Source organism: Cloeon dipterum, chromosome 3 (genome assembly GCF_949628265.1).
Source record: "Cloeon dipterum chromosome 3, ieCloDipt1.1, whole genome shotgun sequence".
In the NCBI taxonomy this organism is placed as follows: domain Eukaryota; kingdom Metazoa; phylum Arthropoda; class Insecta; order Ephemeroptera; family Baetidae; genus Cloeon; species Cloeon dipterum.
The window spans coordinates 28,592,385-28,611,705 of NC_088788.1; the positions used below are offsets into that span (position 1 = coordinate 28,592,385).

The following is a 19,321-nucleotide window of genomic DNA, read 5'->3' on the forward strand; positions in this document are numbered from 1 at the left end:
TAGTTATTTTCGGGAAAACCCGATACCTGAACACAACTTCCTGGGAAATCCCGGCTTGCTCGTCAATCCATGCAAAAATGTCGCCAAATTTTTGATTTGGTGTCAAATTTTAATTTTAAAATTATCATCTTTTTCTTCTTCCCTGGTGCATTTGATCAAATTTTATTATCAAAGCAGATTTAGGCGCATTTTGATATTTGGAGTACGATTGGACATTAGACGGGATTTTTGACGTTGAAATTTTGCATAATTAGAAGTGTTTTCACCCATCCTTCTTTTAAATTTAATTCGTGTTATTTGAAGGTACTTTGCTAATTTTATATAATGATGTTTTAATGAAAATGCTTCATCCTCTTAGAATAATTTATTTGTTATTTGTTTCTTTGGAATGAATAACCACGTCTTATTGGTACATTATTATTATTGCACCTAAAATACTTTTATATTTTCTTGGAGAAAATTCTTTCTGCGATTGGTAATGAAGCTTGAAAAAGGCAAATTTCACTACACACCCCTGCAGTTTATTGTGATGTGAAAAATTTAGACCTTAACTTTTGTGGCAGAAGGTGATTTAAAATAATTTAAAACCACAAACACTACTTATATCACTATCAAGTTAAAAATAAAGAGACTCACGAGACTTGTTACACTTAATAAAAGAATTCTTCTACCAGTTCCAAAATTTACGTAAAACGCAATGTCACATTGAATGAGTAACTTCAAAAGGCCTTGGTATTATGACAATTAAGAAAGCAGTTTATATTGATTAAAAAAATAGAATTTGCTTATATAGCTGTCTCTAAAAGCTCCTGTGCTAAAGCACAGATTGTCAGACAAATTATGTTTACATTTGGATTACACCCACAATTTCTCTATGGGCTTATCTGTGACTTCATTTACAGTTTTGACCGCTTCTTCCAGCAATATCTGGTGAAGATCATCCACGGTTTTATCAGCATTGATTTCCTACAGCAAAATAATTGTATTAAGATTCCATGAAGTGCATTGCAATAAAATGAATTACCTTAAATGTTTGGTCTTTCAGTGCTTGGTAGTTTTCCCACACTTTGCTCAAGAAAGCGTGGTTCTCATATCTTTCTTCCCCAAACCCTGGTCTTTGGTTCAAGCTGTCGCGGCCCATGTGGAGTAAAAAGACAACGTCTGGCTTCGGCAAACCAACGTCAGCTTGTCGGCACCAGTCTAAACTCATTCCCTAGATGAGAAATATGTTATCTTACATTTAGGTTATTTGTATTTATAGCTATTAATATTACATCTTTGGCAGCAGAGTAAGCTACTCCCGAGAAGGCGTATCTGTCTACAATGAGCGTGGTACCATAGTTCAGCAATTTTCGCATCCTCGACCTGAGAAATCATCAAAATGAATTAGTTCAATTAGAAATTCCTGGAGGTGTGTTGGTTTCATACTCGAGTTCCCATCGATTTCCAGAAAAGAGCAGGTGAACGGCTTTGTCATTTACATCTTCCTTGTTGGCAAGATAGTCGTTTAACACGCTGCCGATTCTTGTGCTCCTCTCTAGAAAATGATACAAACATTATTAATTACCCTCACAACTGATATCAAGACAATATGGCAATAATAAAAACCTGGAAAAGGTAAGTGCTGGGCTGGGATGTTGAGTTCAGTCAATGCTTTGACCAGCAATTTGCTTTGCGTCGTTTTGCCAACGCGATCGCATCCTTCAAACACGATTAGAGCACCTCTTTTGATCGAATTCACTTGCATTTTAGAGCAAATTTTATGAAATTCGAAAGATATCTAACAAAATTGGATCAGGTGACGTCAGGTCGAAGCAGATTCAATACGACTTTGCTGCTGTTTTTAAGCCACGACGATTTGACTGCAATTAATGTGCCTTTGCCTTTGACGACTTGCTGTTGCCGCGCGATGAAAATCATCAGCTGACTGGTGACTGCGGCAAGGGGCTGGGCTAGTGAAAGTGGGCTGGACCAGGCTGGACTGCGTCTTGCTTTAAAATAACATCTCTGGTCCCCTGCCATCTGCCTTGCTATCAGAGTATCAGAGTCACAGAGTCAGCGTCAGCGTGGCCGGACTGCTTGACAGGTGCCTATAATAATTGCCCTTCTTGACATCATATTTTGCAAATTTAAAACACTTAACATAGCTGTGTTAGTCTTTCGTTTAAAGGTATAATGTCAATCGTTTAGATTGTGAAGGGAAGGTCTGAAAGCACAACATTGTCAAGGTTGGTATGAATGGAAAGCGCCACAGGTTGCTTCTGTTGGTGAAGTACCAGTTTTTGGTATACATACCATACATAACACTTCTTTTAATAATAATAAATACATATTTTCCCCCGTCAAACTAGCAAGCGAAGAGATGCGACGCTAAGAAAAATAATTAATTTAAAGATTCTGGGTCACTTATTTATGCCTATATTATGCGAGAGTTAGATTTTTTTCTTTTGGAATTATCCTAGGCCTAAATTATCTAATCGGTTTTGGCTGTATGTACATAACTGACATCAAAGAATATTGTAATATAATATGTATTTTTGTTATTTATAAGAATAATTATTATTACACAACTTTGCAAGGTATCTACATATTGAGGCTTTTGTTCTAATGAAAGCTTTGTACATTTTCGCCAAGTATAAAAATCAAGAAGTACATATACAATATATCATACAATACAACATATTAAAGTACTCTCCCAAGTTAGCTTGTGATAAAAGTATTATATAAAGTCTTTCGTTATTTTTTGGCTTTTTGAATTCAGATATTAATGAGAAGCGGGAAAATTTTAGCTGTTCAATTAAGAGTTAATTTAACGTTGAGCGTTAAAAGGGATATATTATTGAGAGATGAAATACTTTGAATGTTCTTGATAAATATAAATATGTACATAAATGGTTGCCATTGGCAATTATCTTATTTTGCTTTTATTTCTTTGACGTGTCATTAATACATAAATAACTGTTGCAATCTTCTGAGCCGTAACAGATAAAAATCAATCACACTTTAGTTTTTGCCAATAGCTGATAACTTTCGTCGTGCTTTTGCAAACGAGCTAATTTTCCCGAAAGTTTGTGTCCATGTCTGGCAGCTTTATGGGCCGTTCGACCTCCGCAGGCTGCAAAAAGCTGTTCATCTGTTAGGGGAGTTTTCAGTACGTCATCTTTGCTTTCTTCGACAGGATTATTAATCCTCTTATCTGTTGACTCGACTTCTTTGTTGTCTTCCAAGACTGCAGATTTCACAAAATTGCCATACACCTTTTTCGTTGACTTCACAGGCTCCACCTTTTTCTCCTTTTTCTTCTTCTTCTTTATTGTCTTTACCTGTGGATTGGAGGGATGTAATTTTTTGTTTGGCTTCATAAATTAGTGTACTGACCACAACTGTATCCTCCTTAACACTGATTTTAACCTTTTTAGCTGCTTCATCGAAGGCCTGGTTCCACCACGTATTTGTAAACTCTTTTCCCGGGTCTGCTCCCAAACCCATCCGATCGCGTTTCAGCGACGGCTTTATAGCTTGCGAAATTCCAGTCTTCTGCGCGCCTAAACCTTCACCTTCCTTCCAGCCATATTTTTCCAATTGTGCTCTCGCAAAGTCCATCTTCGCTTGTCTGTTACAAGAAAATAAATTAATAAATGAAACTCCGTTAACAGATTAGAAGTCGTGCAGCGAACCTGCTCTTAATTTTGGAGGCCGCATGTGGTGTGTGGGTGTGTTTGTTGATTTGACGAGATATGTACAATGTTGCCAACAAAACTCTCCGTTAGATTAAATTATCATACTACTGCTTTCAGTCAAACACACCTGAAGTTCAAAGCTCTCGCACGAAAAAATAATTTAAAATTACGTTAGTTAAAATTTGTACAAATTTTAAAATCCATATTGGTACAAGTAAAGCAGTCCTGTTTTTAAATTTAATTTTCAATAATTGTTGGTTATTATTTTAATGGCAAAACATTTAACTTTATCTATATATTGCATTATATGAGACATTCAAACACCATTTTAATTATTATGTATTTTATTTATCTATAATCTATAAGGAGATGTACATTACACCTTCCCACATTTTTAAAACGTGGAAATAAATACATTTTCAAGGCGGACCCTACGATATTACAATTTGAAGTTCCGTGAGCGGGAGCTCAAGTAGAAGAATACTATAACATCAACTAACCTCAATATTCGATTTTAAAACTACCCGCTTTTTAATCATTTTGATGCTTTGGAGCGAGGATATGGGAAAATAGTGTACAATGATTCAAGAGCACTTTACAATCACAACAATCTTAAAAAATCATTGGAGATCTTTTATAAATTTTATTTAATTATTGAGATTTAGAATTTAATCACATGATGTTGTTAATTCAATGCAAAAAAATGGTATTTCGCCAAAGAGCGGGAGTCGACAAAAGTTATTTTTAATACAAGTATGTAAGGTAATAGTGTAATCATATATCGACAATGTGATTACTGGCGTTGTTGTTGTTGCAAAATACTTAATGATACATAAATATTTACATAAATTTTAATCTAAAACTTACTTAAAACTTTCACAAAATTTTAAGTTATTTTCGGAGGTTTACAGAGTAAATTTAGTTTTTTTTTCATATTATGACGGGATTAGATTTAATAGATCCTCTGTGCTTTCTGAATGATTTGTTCTCTTAGAACGAACGTTAATTTCACTGAAAAGATTAGCCAACTCTCGTGCTTGCTCCTGGTTCCTTGCATCCACAACTAATGCAGGGTTAGTTGATGCCTTTACTCCTTGAATCTCTTCATTCCTGGAAACCGTATAAAGGGGAAGTTAAAAAATTTGGCCGCTGCAGTAAAAGTGTCTTAAATTTCAATGCAAGCTACGAGATTATATACCTTTTTTCCTTGCCATCAGCGACAAACATATCTATCAATATCAGATTTGCAGTCTCACGCGGAGGCTCATTTCTCTCAGGGTGGAGTAATTTTGATAGCAAATTTAATTCCTGGTAACCGACGCTCTTTTCTACATTTCCGCTTGCTATCAGGTTTTCTGGAGTTTTGCTCATCAAAAGGGATTCTGGATTAAATATTTGGTTATCGTCTTGTACAAAAGCAGTGGCTTCCTCCCCTTGTCTTTCAGCGTGGTAACTAATTAATTACTTATTAAATGAATATCTATCTCATATTGTTATGAAATACTAATACGTACATATTCAAACCCAATTTGGTTATGTGTGGTTTAAAAAGTCCTAGGGAACCAGACTCCTGACAGGGTACAAACTGGTAGGGTGTGTTTACGACTTTTTGTCCTTCTAATGTGCCATCCTCTGAGTATGTTCTAATTATTATTGGAACTTCACAACCTTTGACCAATAGAAACTTAAATTATTTTTCAAAAACACCTTCCGCTCAAAATACGAGGAATTATGGTTAAAAAACATGTGGTACCTGTTGCCACTGGACCACTTGTCGGAATGAAAAATCGCCCGTCAGGGTTCTGAGACTTATCCCTGAGCAAAACAGACACCCTTACTGTGTCGTCCTGAAGATAGTTTAGGATGAAGTTCCTTAATAGCTGTAATTCTCCGCTTTGCATCGTGGCGTACGTCTTGAAAGAAAAAATTAATTTCACAAAAATTGTCCAATATAATTTTCAGTTCGATACTTGAATGAACTTGGTATGGTAGTTTGCTATTAATTTTGTAATAAGATTAGTAGGTTCTTTCCCTGCTAAAGCCTCCAGGTGGTTCATGGTCACCAATAGAAGATCTTGAGGCCTCGAAATAGTGTAAATCTGGTACTTAACAACGCTGACCATCAAATCATAGAGCTGCTCAAATTTTTTCAAATCAATCCATAATTCAAAGTTAAAAAATGAACAGTTACCTTGTCCATACTCGTTCTATTGAGCCGCATTATTGATACATGGGCTAGATTGTCGAAAAGAGTCCTGAGGGCATGTCTGTTTGATAGTTTTTGCGGTTTAAATAGCTCTTCCACAAATCGCTCATTTAGCATCGTAGCCACAATATCGTGAAGAACTGAAATCAAAGTAAATATGAAGTCGCCATTTAAATCCCTAATCAAAATAAGCTCTGCTAGTTTCGTAATCAAATTGCAATATTGATAGTTTCAGCAGAATAAATAATCCATAAATATCATGCAACCCGCTGCACAAACGTGTGCAGCGAAATGCCTATTTTTCTATTTAAGGGTTTAAAGAGAGCGAGAAGCCTCGAATAATATCATTCCTAATACAGCTACTAAATTGGCACTTAACCCTGTGGAAAAGGTAAATGCATTATCGTGGAATTGCTTAACACACTTGTATTTATCTAGTTACGTTTTGCTGGGTTTTGAATTGGCCAATCTTTAACGTTACCTTTTTTCGTTTTATCCTCCGTGATTTGCTGTGTTGTAAGTCTATCCTCAATTATGTACAACATTTCTCCTCCAAGGTTAATAAAAAGTATTGGTAAAGTTCTGTCAGTCATTTCTGAACTTCGTTTGGATTGCCAGATTTAGTGTTAACTGATTGTCGTATTAGAGCAACGACGGCAAAATTATTTAGTCTGCGACACTCTACTGCTCACATTCCCCGTTCAAATACTTGGCGCTAATTCCTTGTTACTCTAAAAACACATTCAGCGGTTTGCGTGACGAGGGTGCTCCACGATGGGGAGAGCGGACAGAGTGCGTCGACCTTTGAGCTCTGGAAACCTAAATATTATAGCAAATTGGTTCCATTTTGTAATATTTATATCTTCTTTTTATCATACTGTAACACGGATCGTCTTTATTTAACGCATTAGTAATTAGAAAAATACAAATAATTCCTTTTGAGTGACTAAAAATCTTTGGTGCATGTAAATGACGCACGTGTTTAATCATGAGTGGAGGGTCTGAGAGCCTTATTGAAACGTACCATTTCTAATGGTTATCGCCAATCTCTATGTATGAATTTTTGCAATAAATAGTGAGGGGTAAGGGACTTCTACTTGATGAACAAAAGTGTCAGATAAAAATGCACCAGACACCTCAGCCAACCGCGTTGCGCCAGCGCTAATTGTGAGGTATGTGGTCAGTCGCCGTGAATTTTGTGCCAATCTGCTCCAGCCACGCCAGCCGCTGGTTTAAGAAGAAGTCAAAAAATCTAAATGATATTAGCCAAAAAAATAGCCTCCGAGCCTTTGGGCCGATAAGCACTTTTAAAATTTCGTCCGCCGCGCCAACCACCGGCTAAAATGCTCAGCCGCCGCTGCCTGCCAAAAATTCGGCTGCAGCCAGTTCAGCCAGCCGCCGAATAAATTACGCGGCTAAGATCTTTAAAAATGCATCATTTATCAACAATAAATGAAATGACGAATGAATAAATTTTTGTTGCAGGTTGAGACTTAACATAGAGATGGGGTTTTTGTCCAAGTTAGCTGGTGGAATCGCTGCTGGAGCAGGTATTTTGTGTTAAATGGATTGAAAGCAACGATATTAAATTTCGATTTTCTTTTTAGTGGGCTTCTACTTGAACGGTTACCTGAACGACGACTGGTAAGTATAAAAATGATTGAAAACTAAACTAAATTTTCAGCTGTCCTGAAAAGGTAAAATATTGTGTTTAAAATGTTTAATCATGTTTTCCAGGCAAAACCTAGCTATTGTGCCTGTCGGGATTCTCATCGGTGAGTTTGCTTCTAGAATCACCCTTTTTGTGAAATCAAAATCTGGCAACTCTTCTTTGAAGGAAAATCATGCCTTCCTGGAATTCTTCACACAAATTGAAAAGCATGCTTCTCTGACTGCTTTTGCTTATTTAGTGGTGAGTAATTTCAATAGAATCAATACATTTTATAAATGATTCGTATGTAATCAATCTAAAGGCGACCTGGAGCCAATCTGGACCCCAAGTACTGGTTGTTGCACTCTCTTCTTTCTTGGTCAGAAGAGCTCTTCTTGTAACATCGAAATTTTACTTTATTTTCTTCGGAACACAAATATACTTATATTTCTAGAAACCACCTCCAATTGCAGTGAAGCAATTGTACGGAAGGGAATTGAATGGGATTTACTATGGCCCAGGCATGGCTTACAGCTACTTCTATGGGTATCTGAACATTCTCTTGCCACCATCAGATGGAAAAAGTTAGTAGTGCTGGTTAATCATCGATGCTAAAACTATTAAAAACTTGTTTCTTTCTGTAGCTTACTTGAACAGGATTGATGCATACATTGATAAAAATGTAAGCTCCTCTGGAAACAGGATCCGTTTTCCTGATAGACGATTGCAAATTTTGATCCCCTTGTCAGGCGACTTGACTGGTAACACTAATTTAGTGGACCACTCCTACGATTGGCTCAATAAATCCAAGGTTTGTCATGAAAAATGCTTAACTTTGACATACAATCTTTTTCTTATTTTTACAGGAACCATTCTCTGTGGAAATTGACCGTGGTGGTATCACAAATCGAAAGTATCACAACTCCGTGTGCTACATCAAAGATCCAGAGACTGCAGGGAAGCCTGTATACACAGTTGCAGAGTTCGCTACTCCCATTATTACTTATATGGAAGCATGCAGGCTGTCTGGTGAAACAGGTGCGGCTTATTTAACAGTCCTGATTTGCATTTATCTTATACCATTGACGTGTTGACAGATTTGTTCAGCTATAAGAGAGAGACAGTCCTAAATTTCTATGATACACTGAAGCGACTCATTTCCAACGACAGCTCAATCAACGAGTGCGTGAACCTGATTCTTTATGGTAGGATTTTCATATCATGATATATAGTCACGTTGCTGAACTCACCAATTTTATTTCAGATGGCTTGGATGAGAAGGGAGAGCCAGTTAATGTAGCAAAAGTATTGCTTGAGAATGTTATGAAAGGCAGCAATTAACAGCATGGTTTACAAAACCATCTCCAGCTTGATGTATTTCTAAGTAACGTATAATGCATTGCATAAATAAATATTCTTGTACATGAGGAGCATTTTTGATTGCGGTTATCACGTAAAATGAAGCATCTTTATTTTTATTTTTTGCTAAATCCATTGTTATTTTGTTAAAACTATAAAACAAGCCTTTCAGCACAACAGACAACAACAGTTTGCCAACCCCAATGCAAAATGTGTGAAAATTAAAATGAAAACGAACCGATTTTTGGAATCATTAGGCTCAGCCTAGCACAAATCACTTTAAGAGTATCACATTCTGTGCTAACTGTGATCTCGTACTAGAAAACATTTCAAATGTTATATTTACGACCCAATCAAAACCACAATAACCACCAATTCAGGGGAATAGACTATACGAGCGGAGACTCGCTAACAATAACCTGTATGACAAGTGCAACTAACAATTGTGTACTAGAAAATTATTCTCAAGCTATTAACTTATGAAATCGACTGAAGAAAACGCTTAAAAATCTGTATGACTGAAAGTGTTCAAATAGCAAAACCCATGGTACAATTTTTGGCTGTAATAACCTCCATGGCGTGTGTTCATTGTGATGTGTTAAGACTTGAGTCAGACCATTCAACTTCTTGAATAGAGAGCAGTTCTGCATTTTCTTATAAGCTGCTCTTTCCGCTGAAGTCCCCTAGCACCATTTCCTTGTACAATGTGTTCATCTGCTCAAGAATGATGAAGGTGAGCACTGTGTGGGGGCCCAACCTGGCGTAGTATGGAGTGAAGCCCTTCCACAGTGCGAAGAAACCTTCGTTTCGCACAACCTTCATTAAAACGTCTCCAGCTCCTCGGTACTCTGGCTTGCCGTCAATCATTTTCATGTTTTGAATTCTTTACAGAATTATTAGTTAATTGGCATTAATATCAAGATTTAAAATAAAACCAACCTGGTTTTGGCAATGTCCACGGGCATGGATGCTGCTGTGGTGACCAGACCAGAAATCATGCTGCTCACAAAGTGGCATAAAATGTTGTCATGGAAGTAACCTGTCGATGAGTAAACAAATCAGGATTAAAGTGCCTTCTAATTTAATATATAAAGTCTTATATTGCTACTGAGAACCAAACAAGAATATAGAATATAACCTATTGTGATACTAAGCAATAATAATCTCTATCTCACCTGTGTCCAGAAGGATTTGTTTTGCTTGAGAGTATGATGCAAGCTGTGCAGCATTCACAACCATAGCCCTGCCCATGGTTGGAATGGCACCCCTCCAAAGAGTGAGGACACCTTCTTCTTTGGTTATCCTGAAGAGAGCATCAAACACACTCTTGTAATTTCTCCTCTCAGCCAGTGGGAGGCGACCATCGGCAGTCATGCGGATCAAAGCGACTTCGGCAGGAGTGCCGACGAAGGCTCCAGCAACGCCAGCTGCCATGCCCAAGCCAGCTTTGACAAAGAATCCAGGTGGTTTTCCATCAGCCCTGTCGTTGATAAAAAATTGATATATCTCAACTTTTCTATTTTAATAATTTCAAGTGTTACCAATAACAGAAGCACTATTTTAATTTTAAAATTTAGGAGAGCTAAAATGTTAAAATAGTGACCTTGTTAAGACTGGTAATACAAATAAAAGTGCTCAAGTTGTCTTAGCCAAATTACCTCATGATGTCATTGCTACATAAAGACTTGGAAAACTTCCATAGATCTGACATATTTATATAGCTATGGCCCATCATTGATAAATATTTTCTTAAGTAATATTTATTGGTGTCCAATTTTGAAATAACTCAAATCTACGTACCCTGAGAACTTTTCGAAAAGCCAGGTGTAAATACCCAGCCTAGTGGTGGTGTAAGTGGCTTGTCGAAGAAGGCCTGCTGACAGTCCCGAGTACATGCCTACGATTCCCTCATTTTTCAATATGCCTCGGAATGCGTGAAAACTTGTCTTGTACTCTTTGGCTTTTCCTCCAGCCCCGCTGAGTTGCATCCTGTTTTTGACCAAGTCCAAGGGCTGCACAAAACACGTAGCCCCCATGCTGCAATTAATACATAAAAATAAAACAATGTATATGGGATGACATTGCGCGGTGAAGTGTCACTTTGACAGGACTCTTTTGACAGTGAAAGTATCGAATTAAACTTACCCGGCCAAGCCTCCAAAAGCAAATTTTACGTATTTAGGCATCACTTTACGTGGTTCTTCTTGGGCTGCCATGATGAAGCACCGAGGCTGGAGCTGGAGGCTGGTCAGCGAAAGAGAGAACCGATATCACTGCTTCTCCGGCAAAGTGAGGTTGGAGTAAGGTCACGGGGGCGTGGTCCTGCTGGCCGACCTTGGTTGTACGACGTGATTCATATTCAGTAGTTCGGATACTCTGACACCCCTCAAATTTGAGATGGAAAATAATTTTTCGATTTTTACAATTGTCTGTATAAATCAACAATTGCCTCCTAAACTTAAATTCAAATTTGGGGTTGCTCCAGGCAGCTACCAATTTGACTCGCGAACTTTTCGATCCCGATCATCTTTGGGTTGACCTTCACCAAGGTGAGAATTGAAGTATTTTCCTCTCTTGATATAATGTTTATTTTTCTGCAAATGCTGAACCCCGTGATCTTAAATGCTGACTAGACACATCTTTTGACTTCTGCGCGTCGAATAATGTCAAAATCTCAGTCATTGATTAATTTTTTGTCTCACAATTCACGCTCAAATTTTAGCAACCATAGGGGGTACCGCGTACAAGCCGGCCGCATAATTGCACTAGACATCGACAATAGCACTAATTCGTGTGGGACACACGGTGACGCTAGAAAATGCTTGACAAGTTTCTTTTTAACTTTTATTTTGTCAGACTATTCGTCCTGATCCCGGTAAAATTGCGAAACCAAGAACAACCTAACGCGAATTTCCTTGTTATTGCTTATTGCAAGAAAAGGGCAACAATCAATTATTGACAACAATTTTACCGGGACAAGGATATTATTTACTAAAACTATGTATTTAAGTGACAGAAAGACTGACGTATGCACGTTTTTATTATGAGTTAAATTTTTAGGTCAATTATTGAGAAGTAATACCATAATGTAATTTTTTTTTCGTGCCAACAAGGAAAATTAATAATATAATGTTTCGTCATCGGCGTTTTAATATTTTTGGCTCTGTCAAGTCAAAGCATAATTAGTATTAATTTCATTGGAGAGTAAAATGGCCTCTACTGGTTGTTTCCGTTGTTTCGATTCTTTCATTTAATAATGGTTATCCCAATTCAGCGCCTTTTAGTTCTTTGAAACACAGGCATCTCTTGCATCAGGTACAATATGTGCAAAATCATGGATCTACAGTCAATAGGTCTCTTTAAATTTCGTCACTACTTTTTTTTGTCTCCTTTCCCCTTGGATTGAACTTTATCGTTTGACCTTGGCATGACCTAAGGGGGTGTGTAGCTGCGCGCCAGCACACTGCTCACCGGGGTCCCATTCGAGAACATCAGTTCTCCACAGACTTTGCTTGTCTTCGCACCGACTTTTGCCATTCCAATTAGAAGCTTACCCACCTATTATCAGTGTTTGGTGAGCTTTCCAGTCTCGTGATCAGCCAAGCGAAACCCGCTAATCACTCTCAATTCGTATATTTCATTCACACATTATTTTTTTTCGTTTACATATTTTAACTGCAGCAAGTTAAAGTTAACTCATCTCGACCAATATCACTAGAATCTTTATCTTATTCGTATCAGCTACAGTTACACAAACACTTAAACAAAAGGAATATTTAACGTGGGCAAGTTATCATTTCGTAGTTTTTGAAAACGTGGGAAACCACCCCATGGCCGGCGATTCGTGACCTTTATTTGACATTGTGTCATAAGTTAGTCTCGCTAGCGGCCACTTTATTACACTGCAGTTATTTTAAGGTTTCCTAATTATCAATATTTTTTCCATGAGCAAGCAAAAAGTAAGCTGGCCCTTGTAGAATTTATTTTTACAGTTCATACAAATAATACATTATATATAAGCATTCTCTTATTGGTTTGTTTGAACTCGTTGCAGCTCTCAATCACAAGCACCTAACTCACCATGTCTAAGATTGGAATCAATGGATTCGGCCGTATTGGCCGCCTGGTGCTGCGCGCCGCCCTGAACGCTGGCGCCCAGGTCGTTGCCGTCAACGACCCCTTCATCCCTCTGGACTACATGGTCTACATGTTCAAGTACGACTCCACTCACGGTCGTTTCAAGGGAGAGGTCGCCGCTGTTGATGGACAGCTTGTCATCAACGGACAGAAGATTACCGTTTTCCAGGTAACGTACCTGTTTAGATGTAAAAAAAATTGCAGCTTAAAACACTGCTTCAGATTTTGGTTCAATGTTAAAGTTAATAAAAAAATTGAATTTCCCTACTTGTAAGTAGAAATTTTCATACAAATATAAAACTTCTAACTTAAAGAAACTTTCATCAGTTTGTTTTAACGTCAATATTAATCAGTCCAAGCATAATTACAATTATTATCGCTTAAATGCGAAAAATTGGAATAATTATCTTCAATATAACGTCATAAAATAATGAAATATTAAAGAATCCATATTATTTGACCCAATTTTAGGAGCGTGACCCCAAGAACATCCCCTGGAGCAAGGCTGGTGCTGAGTATATTGTTGAGTCCACTGGTGTTTTCACCACCATCGAAAAGGCCTCTGCTCACTTTGAGGGTGGTGCCAAGAAGGTCATCATCTCCGCTCCCAGCGCTGATGCCCCCATGTTTGTGGTCGGCGTCAACTTGGATGCCTATGACCCCAGCATGAAGGTTGTCTCCAACGCCTCCTGCACCACCAACTGCCTCGCTCCTATTGCCAAGGTTATCAATGACAACTTCGAGATCGTTGAGGGTCTGATGACCACTGTCCACGCCATCACCGCTACCCAGAAGACCGTCGATGGACCTTCTGGAAAGGTGTGCATTTTTTCTACTCACTTTTCACAACATAATCATTCTCTTTGCACGTACTAATATTTATTGTGAAATTGCAGCTGTGGCGTGATGGCCGTGGTGCTGCCCAGAACATCATTCCCGCCTCCACCGGCGCCGCCAAGGCTGTTGGAAAAGTCATCCCCGCTCTGAATGGAAAGCTTACCGGCATGGCCTTCCGTGTGCCCACCCACGATGTGTCTGTTGTTGACTTGACTGTCAGGCTCGGCAAGGATGCTTCCTATGATGACATCAAGAAAGTTGTCAAGGCCGCTGCTGATGGCCCCATGAAGGGAATTCTCGAGTACACTGAGGATCAGGTTGTGTCTACCGATTTCATCAGCTCCACCTCATCATCTATCTTTGATGCTGAGGCTGGCATCCAGCTGAACCCCAAATTCGTCAAGCTCATTGCCTGGTAATTACTCTTTGGCTTTTTTTCCGTAAATGCACAGAAGGACCATCATATAAGAAAAAGCATGTATCTATTCTATTGGGATAGTCTATTTTTGGTGCCTGATAAATATTTTTGGAAATGTTCCAAAATATCAAGCAATTTAGATTTAGACCCCCTTGGTTCTATTAGGCTAAGCTGGTTTTTTCCTGATTGAACATATATATATATATATATATGAAATTCATATAATATGCATTTTTATTAAATTTGCATTTCTTGCTTTTCACAGGTACGACAACGAGTATGGCTACTCCAACCGCGTAGTTGACCTCATTAAGTTCATGCAGACCAAGGATGCATAAGTCACTCGCCCCTCATCATAACAACTATGATGTTAAAAGCAATTTTGTTGGCAAAATAACAACTACTATCATAGCTTCAAGCATTTATAGGGTGCGAAAAGAAGATACCCTCTTAAAAGTATTGGCGCTATTTTCAAGTCAACTATTATTTTAAAAAATTATCAGGAAAGTCCAGTGTTTTGATGTAGATGCAAAACAATAAAGAACCCGTTTGATTGAGATTTCTGGTGGAAGTAAATATTGCTGTTTCATTATCCTCTGGCGCATACTCGGAAAGAATGCATAAATCATAGTTTAAATGGTTCCAAAAATGTTAGATAGATATCCGGCAGCTCTATATATATGAGCAGTGAAACCAGCTCCAGTTGACAAACATTCAGTGTGTGCTAGCTGTATTGCCCGCAGTGCGCGGCGCTGAGACTGGATCAATACAGGCCCGCTTTTATTGCTGCTCAATGTGCAGCTGGATCTCAAGTCGGCAGCTTTATCTTGGCAAGCTCGTCGTGGAGCATGTTTATCTAAATTTTGGCTCGCGCCTCATTTCGAGAAGTCACTAGATACACGTTGTAAATAAGGTAATACTCTCTTGATTGATTGTCTTTGTTTTTGAAGCTAAAGAATGTGCTTTTAAGTTACAATTTTTAGTGCATAAATTTAGTAAAAACTTAAAAATTCACAAAACAAAAAACGAAAAATGAAAGGCTATTAATTCGTTTAATTGTAATAGTATTAATACCGCCCGAACATATTTTTTCTTTGATGCGGAAAAATTGAATTTAAATAGATGCCCCAGAAAATTTTCCACAATATCGACTAACAAACGGGCTCTCCAGTGGAAAGGATTTCTAGCTATGCCGGTCGCGTGCTTAATATTACTTTGACCTCCAAATGACTATGCCATGCCGCATGACATTATTTAATTTCATATATGCAACAACGGTGAGATTTTTAATCTCATAATTTTAAGTTAAAAATAAAATAAACACATACTAACACAATTCTTTCTGCAAGCTGGTTAAGTACTTAAATAAGGAAAAAGGATTTTATGAAAAATGGGAAATGTCTCAGAAGTATTGTAATTGTGTGCTTAACCTTAAATATTTTTTAATTTTGTCGACAGAAAATGCTCGCTCCTGTGAATAATACAAATAATATCTCCATGGAACCTGAACATGAACACCCATCCCACCACCCTGAGGATTTGTGGGTTTTTCAAGCGTCTGCCATCCTCCTAGCTATTCTATGCGTTGTAGGCAATGGTTTAATGGTGACTGCTTCCACAACTGCGCGGCGGTTGTCTAGACTGACGTCGAAAAACTGTCTCTTTTTCAGGCAACTTGCAATTCATACTTTATTTTATGAATGGCCTTGAATAATATTTAATATAATTTAGCCAATCTTGCGGGCTGCTACTCTTTTCGCCTCTGTCTCTGATCTACCCCACACGGCTGGCCGCCTTGAGGTACTCTTCAAGTCCAACTGCGGACACAGTCGACGCGCTGACGGGGCCAACGTTTTGCTTGGGAGCTGGTTCTCTGCCTGTGGTTGTAACCACAACTGCTCCAACTGTACACACACTTCTTCTATCCCTCGACCTCTACCTGCCGCTGGTCGATTGCCTCCTAGAATGGCAGCACTTGGCCACCGTGGCCGCTTTTTCTTGGTTTCTCATCTTCCTGGTAGCTTTATTGCCGTTAATGGGGTACAAAAATTAACGCGATTTTTATTGAACAAGCAAATAGCCATTATAAATTGTTTCAGTTGGAACTCTTGGAGCGGACTGTGCTATCTGCCGATGGTGTGGACAACAAAATATTCGGGCTTCCTTTCCATGTTGCACATACTGATGGCTATGGCTTGTGCGTACCTTTTGTTGGGAATGTTTATTCACAGCCGTTTGGGAAAGGAGTCAACGCCTCAAGATGAGAAACCGACCAAGGTGAGAAAAACCAAACCTGCTATACAGTCAACAATGAAATGCGATTGTCTTCCAGGATGCGACGATTCACGTTCTGCCACCTTGGGAATCAAAAGCCCGCCTCATGAGCATCCTACTGCTTGTTATTTGCACATTTCCCTTCTTGTTAACCGTCCTTGTGCACTCGAACGTAGTGCCAGAGCACCAACCAATTTTACTGCAAATTGCTTGGTTGGCAAGGCATGACTCTGTTTTGCCTTGGTCCCTACTCCTTGCGATTCTACCAGCTGCCCTACTGCCATTGTTTTGTATTGCTGCAGAGCCATACCTCTGTGCAGCCCTTAGAAGTTTAGGCCGCAGGTTCAGTTGCTACGGATTACCCTACGTTCGGCCTAGACGACATCCTCGCAGACAGAGAAATGTTGTCACCCCTGCATCTGAAGAGGACTAAATTTGCCTCCTTCTTCTGTCCAGACTGATTTTACCCCATCCCAAATTGAAATTTGATTTTTTGTAAATTAGAATAATTTTTTTTTGCGAAATAAACAATTTATTGAAAAATACAACTTTCATTGCTTAATTTATTGTCAGAGAAGCTAAAGAAAATTCGGTAAAAATTGCTTCCAAAAAATGTGTCTGATTATCTCTATCATCTCACTAAGAGTCATTGATTGAAAAGTAGTACGCAATTAGAAATTGATTCAATTTCTGAACAATGATAATCAATCTTGAATGATTATAAAACACAAACAAGGAGCCAGAATTCTGCTAAAATTTAAGTCAGTTCATCTTAACATATTTTCAGAAATAACAAAGCTATTGCTGAGATGACTTAAATTGAATACAAAACATACCTTGGCGCACTATGGCTTGTGGGTCTTACTGTTAGTCTCATCCTTGATAGGTTTGATGGCCGTAAGTTGCTTTTTGTAAGAGTTTGGCACAAGGACCCTGAGCATGATGTGTGTGATGAATGCGGTGAGGCCCCAAACAATCGGTTGTCCAGGAGCATGATAAACTGGCCAAGCTATAGGTCTGCTCCTGAACTGAGTGTGTCGGCAAACTTCTGGATCACAAAGCTGCCTCAAGGGCAAGGAAAACACAGTCTCGACTTCTTGGTCGTTCACCTTCAATTTTTGCAAATCCACAGAACCAGCATATCCTAGCACAGGCATTACCGCCACTTTTCCTGTTAAGTTAAAATTACAATGGTTAATTTTAGCTAAATTTCAATACGATTCAATAGAATTAAGGATTTTGAAGGATGGGTCCCAAAAGTGCGATACAAATTTTGCACCGAAATTAAGTGGAGGTCACGGCACGCATCTAAATTTGGGGATTTTCATAGAGCAATTTTGAATAACTTTCTTTTTAGTCTTCAGACCATAATCGTATCAGGTGCAAATATAGTTATTTCTTTAAATAGATAAATTGCCAAGATAATACCAATTACCCAAAAACTAATATGCCTAATCTACACTTATCTCTAGATCTGATATTGGTGACTTAACTTCATTGAGAATGAGAATATTAAAAGTAATACTTGCCTGAGTAAGTGGGGACAAAGTTTGCTGCAGACCAAATATCAATTGAGGAAGATTTTATGCCCAGCTCTTCTTCAGTTTCTCGCAGAGCGGTTTCAACCAGACTAGAATCAATGGAGTCTTGCATTCCACCAGGAAATGACACTTCTCCTCTGTAGAGAGAAAAAGGGAATGATCAACAAAATTATTAGTAAGTATGGCAGACTCACCATTTTCGCCCAACTCACACTTCTCGCTAGGATAGGGATTAACATTGAATCTTCCCATCAGAGCGAGAAGTGTGAGTGAGCGTAAAGTGTGAGTCCCCCATTATATACTTATACACGGTTAAGTCAGTTTGTGTTTTTTAACTAAATTGAAAACTAAAATTAATTTGATCATTTATGCGTGCATATAGGATTTAAATTATATAGGGCGTTGTGTAATTTGTACTTCAATTATGTGAAAATGTCAACATTGAAGTTATGAATTAAGTTCTCTTTGAATTTTTTCGTTTGTGAAAATCGTCGGACTTCTTGTAAATTGTGAGGTTGCTTCGAGGAAAATATCCAGCATTTCAAGATTTCAACTCAACAAGAATCAAAGGACTTCGTTTGGATTTCTGTATCAAATTCATCAAATTAAGATAAAATTATGTATGTACGTACAATCTATAATATCATACATTATCTACATAATTATATGTATGTAATGTATTATGTATTATAGCCTCACCTGTTGGTCCTAAGGTTAGCGGATCTAACAGTGTAGAGAAGGGAAAGGTTTCCATCAACGAGACAGAGTGGAACAAGTACTGCAGCCTTTTTCTCGGGCTCAACATCCTTCAGCAGTCTAAAAGGTTTCATCTGCCTCAGGGCCTGGACACATCGTTGCTTGTTGTCCTGGCCGAGGACAGAGGTTACGTCCAGATGCACAGAACGCACAGGGACAGCTCCCGCGAAGCGACCGAAAAGCAGAAGCTTCATCGCTTATGAACTAATTTTGTTTCATGCAAATTCGTTGGCCAACATCTTGAACACAACCATTGACGCAATGATCATCAGTGACAGGCGCGAAAAATAGCTTGCATGCTTGAACTTATTTTTGTTTTGAATGATCTGATCTTTCTACGGTCGTACTGTCGTACTGGATGTCTGTTTACGTTAATTCAGGTTTGGTAGTTTGGTACAGTTTGGTATGGCTCGCCTAGATGTCAGCTGTTAGCGATAATCATGCATATAGGATTGAACCGGT

The 19,321-nt window shown here is 38.4% G+C and overlaps 8 protein-coding genes across 9 annotated transcripts; 3 read left to right on the forward strand and 5 right to left on the reverse strand.

The window, feature by feature from the left end:
- Nucleotides 1–387: 387 nt before the first annotated feature.
- On the reverse strand, nucleotides 388–1,889 carry LOC135941448 (thymidylate kinase). The gene is made up of 5 exons (XM_065486974.1): nucleotides 1,609–1,889; nucleotides 1,429–1,537; nucleotides 1,275–1,365; nucleotides 1,025–1,213; nucleotides 388–966 (listed from the first exon to the last, which is right to left on the reverse strand). Exons 1-5 carry the CDS (start codon nucleotides 1,745–1,747, stop codon nucleotides 856–858), a joined length of 639 nt encoding a protein of 212 aa, XP_065343046.1. The 5' UTR covers nucleotides 1,748–1,889; the 3' UTR covers nucleotides 388–855.
- Nucleotides 1,890–2,052: 163 nt separating this feature from the next.
- Nucleotides 2,053–8,964, forward strand: LOC135941445 (stimulator of interferon genes protein 1-like). The gene is made up of 10 exons (XM_065486970.1): nucleotides 2,053–2,086; nucleotides 7,372–7,436; nucleotides 7,494–7,530; nucleotides 7,624–7,798; nucleotides 7,860–7,934; nucleotides 7,992–8,121; nucleotides 8,182–8,348; nucleotides 8,404–8,575; nucleotides 8,635–8,742; nucleotides 8,802–8,964. The coding sequence occupies exons 2-10, from the start codon at nucleotides 7,391–7,393 to the stop codon at nucleotides 8,876–8,878; spliced, it is 987 nt and encodes a 328-aa protein (XP_065343042.1). The 5' UTR covers nucleotides 2,053–2,086; nucleotides 7,372–7,390; the 3' UTR covers nucleotides 8,879–8,964.
- Nucleotides 2,889–3,757, reverse strand: LOC135941449 (G patch domain-containing protein 4). The gene is made up of 3 exons (XM_065486975.1): nucleotides 3,678–3,757; nucleotides 3,379–3,613; nucleotides 2,889–3,323 (listed from the first exon to the last, which is right to left on the reverse strand). Exons 2-3 carry the CDS (start codon nucleotides 3,601–3,603, stop codon nucleotides 2,997–2,999), a joined length of 552 nt encoding a protein of 183 aa, XP_065343047.1. The 5' UTR covers nucleotides 3,604–3,613; nucleotides 3,678–3,757; the 3' UTR covers nucleotides 2,889–2,996.
- OSCP1 (Organic solute carrier partner 1) lies at nucleotides 4,019–6,620 on the reverse strand. The gene is made up of 7 exons (XM_065486966.1): nucleotides 6,368–6,620; nucleotides 5,872–6,026; nucleotides 5,651–5,815; nucleotides 5,434–5,593; nucleotides 5,195–5,348; nucleotides 4,879–5,133; nucleotides 4,019–4,790 (listed from the first exon to the last, which is right to left on the reverse strand). The coding sequence occupies exons 1-7, from the start codon at nucleotides 6,477–6,479 to the stop codon at nucleotides 4,616–4,618; spliced, it is 1,176 nt and encodes a 391-aa protein (XP_065343038.1). The 5' UTR covers nucleotides 6,480–6,620; the 3' UTR covers nucleotides 4,019–4,615.
- A 4-nt stretch (nucleotides 8,965–8,968) lies between the features above and the next one.
- On the reverse strand, nucleotides 8,969–11,209 carry LOC135941446 (mitochondrial 2-oxoglutarate/malate carrier protein). Its single transcript, XM_065486972.1, has 5 exons — nucleotides 11,042–11,209; nucleotides 10,697–10,933; nucleotides 10,072–10,376; nucleotides 9,836–9,935; nucleotides 8,969–9,779 (listed from the first exon to the last, which is right to left on the reverse strand). The coding sequence occupies exons 1-5, from the start codon at nucleotides 11,110–11,112 to the stop codon at nucleotides 9,551–9,553; spliced, it is 942 nt and encodes a 313-aa protein (XP_065343044.1). The 5' UTR covers nucleotides 11,113–11,209; the 3' UTR covers nucleotides 8,969–9,550.
- Nucleotides 11,210–11,289: 80 nt separating this feature from the next.
- LOC135941444 (glyceraldehyde-3-phosphate dehydrogenase 2-like) lies at nucleotides 11,290–14,864 on the forward strand. 2 transcript variants are annotated; one of them, XM_065486968.1, is made up of 5 exons: nucleotides 11,290–11,445; nucleotides 12,951–13,202; nucleotides 13,505–13,852; nucleotides 13,930–14,285; nucleotides 14,554–14,864. In XM_065486968.1, the coding sequence occupies exons 2-5, from the start codon at nucleotides 12,978–12,980 to the stop codon at nucleotides 14,624–14,626; spliced, it is 1,002 nt and encodes a 333-aa protein (XP_065343040.1). In that variant the 5' UTR covers nucleotides 11,290–11,445; nucleotides 12,951–12,977; the 3' UTR covers nucleotides 14,627–14,864. The 2 variants fall into 2 exon arrangements, with proteins under 2 accessions (XP_065343040.1, XP_065343041.1); XM_065486969.1 differs by lacking the exon at nucleotides 11,290–11,445 and adding an exon at nucleotides 12,326–12,470.
- Nucleotides 14,865–14,979: 115 nt separating this feature from the next.
- LOC135941442 (uncharacterized) lies at nucleotides 14,980–17,102 on the forward strand. The gene is made up of 5 exons (XM_065486967.1): nucleotides 14,980–15,201; nucleotides 15,747–15,958; nucleotides 16,020–16,328; nucleotides 16,388–16,565; nucleotides 16,621–17,102. Exons 2-5 carry the CDS (start codon nucleotides 15,750–15,752, stop codon nucleotides 16,993–16,995), a joined length of 1,071 nt encoding a protein of 356 aa, XP_065343039.1. The 5' UTR covers nucleotides 14,980–15,201; nucleotides 15,747–15,749; the 3' UTR covers nucleotides 16,996–17,102.
- Nucleotides 17,078–19,224, reverse strand: LOC135941447 (mitochondrial coenzyme A diphosphatase NUDT8). The gene is made up of 3 exons (XM_065486973.1): nucleotides 18,803–19,224; nucleotides 18,092–18,240; nucleotides 17,078–17,733 (listed from the first exon to the last, which is right to left on the reverse strand). The coding sequence occupies exons 1-3, from the start codon at nucleotides 19,051–19,053 to the stop codon at nucleotides 17,408–17,410; spliced, it is 726 nt and encodes a 241-aa protein (XP_065343045.1). The 5' UTR covers nucleotides 19,054–19,224; the 3' UTR covers nucleotides 17,078–17,407.
- Nucleotides 19,225–19,321: the final 97 nt, after the last annotated feature.

Bases quoted from the DNA above. Each gene is read 5' to 3' on its own strand.
- LOC135941448 (XM_065486974.1), bottom strand. From the start codon at position 1,747: ATGCAAGTGAATTCGATCAAAAGAGGTGCTCTAATCGTGTTTGAAGGA. The intron at 1,538-1,608 runs GTTTTTATTATT...ATCATTTTCTAG, and splicing joins CCAGCACTTACCTTTTCCAG to AGAGGAGCACAAGAATCGGC. The intron at 1,366-1,428 runs GTATGAAACCAA...ATGATTTCTCAG, and splicing joins GGAAATCGATGGGAACTCGA to GTCGAGGATGCGAAAATTGC.
- LOC135941449 (XM_065486975.1), bottom strand. From the start codon at position 3,603: ATGGACTTTGCGAGAGCACAATTGGAAAAATATGGCTGGAAGGAAGGT. The intron at 3,324-3,378 runs GTCAGTACACTA...TCCAATCCACAG, and splicing joins TTAAGGAGGATACAGTTGTG to GTAAAGACAATAAAGAAGAA.
- OSCP1 (XM_065486966.1), bottom strand. From the start codon at position 6,479: ATGACTGACAGAACTTTACCAATACTTTTTATTAACCTTGGAGGAGAA. The intron at 6,027-6,367 runs GTAACGTTAAAG...CTTTGATTTCAG, and splicing joins GGAGGATAAAACGAAAAAAG to TTCTTCACGATATTGTGGCT. The intron at 5,816-5,871 runs GTAACTGTTCAT...AAATTTGAGCAG, and splicing joins ATAGAACGAGTATGGACAAG to CTCTATGATTTGATGGTCAG.
- LOC135941445 (XM_065486970.1), top strand. From the start codon at position 7,391: ATGGGGTTTTTGTCCAAGTTAGCTGGTGGAATCGCTGCTGGAGCAG. The intron at 7,799-7,859 runs GTGAGTAATTTC...ATCAATCTAAAG, and splicing joins CTGCTTTTGCTTATTTAGTG to GCGACCTGGAGCCAATCTGG. The intron at 8,576-8,634 runs GTGCGGCTTATT...ACGTGTTGACAG, and splicing joins CAGGCTGTCTGGTGAAACAG to ATTTGTTCAGCTATAAGAGA.
- LOC135941446 (XM_065486972.1), bottom strand. From the start codon at position 11,112: ATGGCAGCCCAAGAAGAACCACGTAAAGTGATGCCTAAATACGTAAAA. The intron at 10,377-10,696 runs GTACGTAGATTT...TATCAACGACAG, and splicing joins CTTTTCGAAAAGTTCTCAGG to GGCTGATGGAAAACCACCTG. The intron at 9,780-9,835 runs GTTGGTTTTATT...AATTCTGTAAAG, and splicing joins GTGGACATTGCCAAAACCAG to AATTCAAAACATGAAAATGA.
- LOC135941444 (XM_065486968.1), top strand. From the start codon at position 12,978: ATGTCTAAGATTGGAATCAATGGATTCGGCCGTATTGGCCGCCTGGTG. The intron at 13,853-13,929 runs GTGTGCATTTTT...GTGAAATTGCAG, and splicing joins TCGATGGACCTTCTGGAAAG to CTGTGGCGTGATGGCCGTGG. The intron at 14,286-14,553 runs GTAATTACTCTT...TGCTTTTCACAG, and splicing joins TTCGTCAAGCTCATTGCCTG to GTACGACAACGAGTATGGCT.
- LOC135941442 (XM_065486967.1), top strand. From the start codon at position 15,750: ATGCTCGCTCCTGTGAATAATACAAATAATATCTCCATGGAACCTGAA. The intron at 16,329-16,387 runs GTACAAAAATTA...AAATTGTTTCAG, and splicing joins GCTTTATTGCCGTTAATGGG to TTGGAACTCTTGGAGCGGAC. The intron at 16,566-16,620 runs GTGAGAAAAACC...ATTGTCTTCCAG, and splicing joins AAGATGAGAAACCGACCAAG to GATGCGACGATTCACGTTCT.
- LOC135941447 (XM_065486973.1), bottom strand. From the start codon at position 19,053: ATGAAGCTTCTGCTTTTCGGTCGCTTCGCGGGAGCTGTCCCTGTGCGT. The intron at 18,241-18,802 runs GTGAGGCTATAA...TTCTCTCTACAG, and splicing joins GCTAACCTTAGGACCAACAG to AGGAGAAGTGTCATTTCCTG. The intron at 17,734-18,091 runs GCAAGTATTACT...TTAACTTAACAG, and splicing joins CTTTGTCCCCACTTACTCAG to GAAAAGTGGCGGTAATGCCT.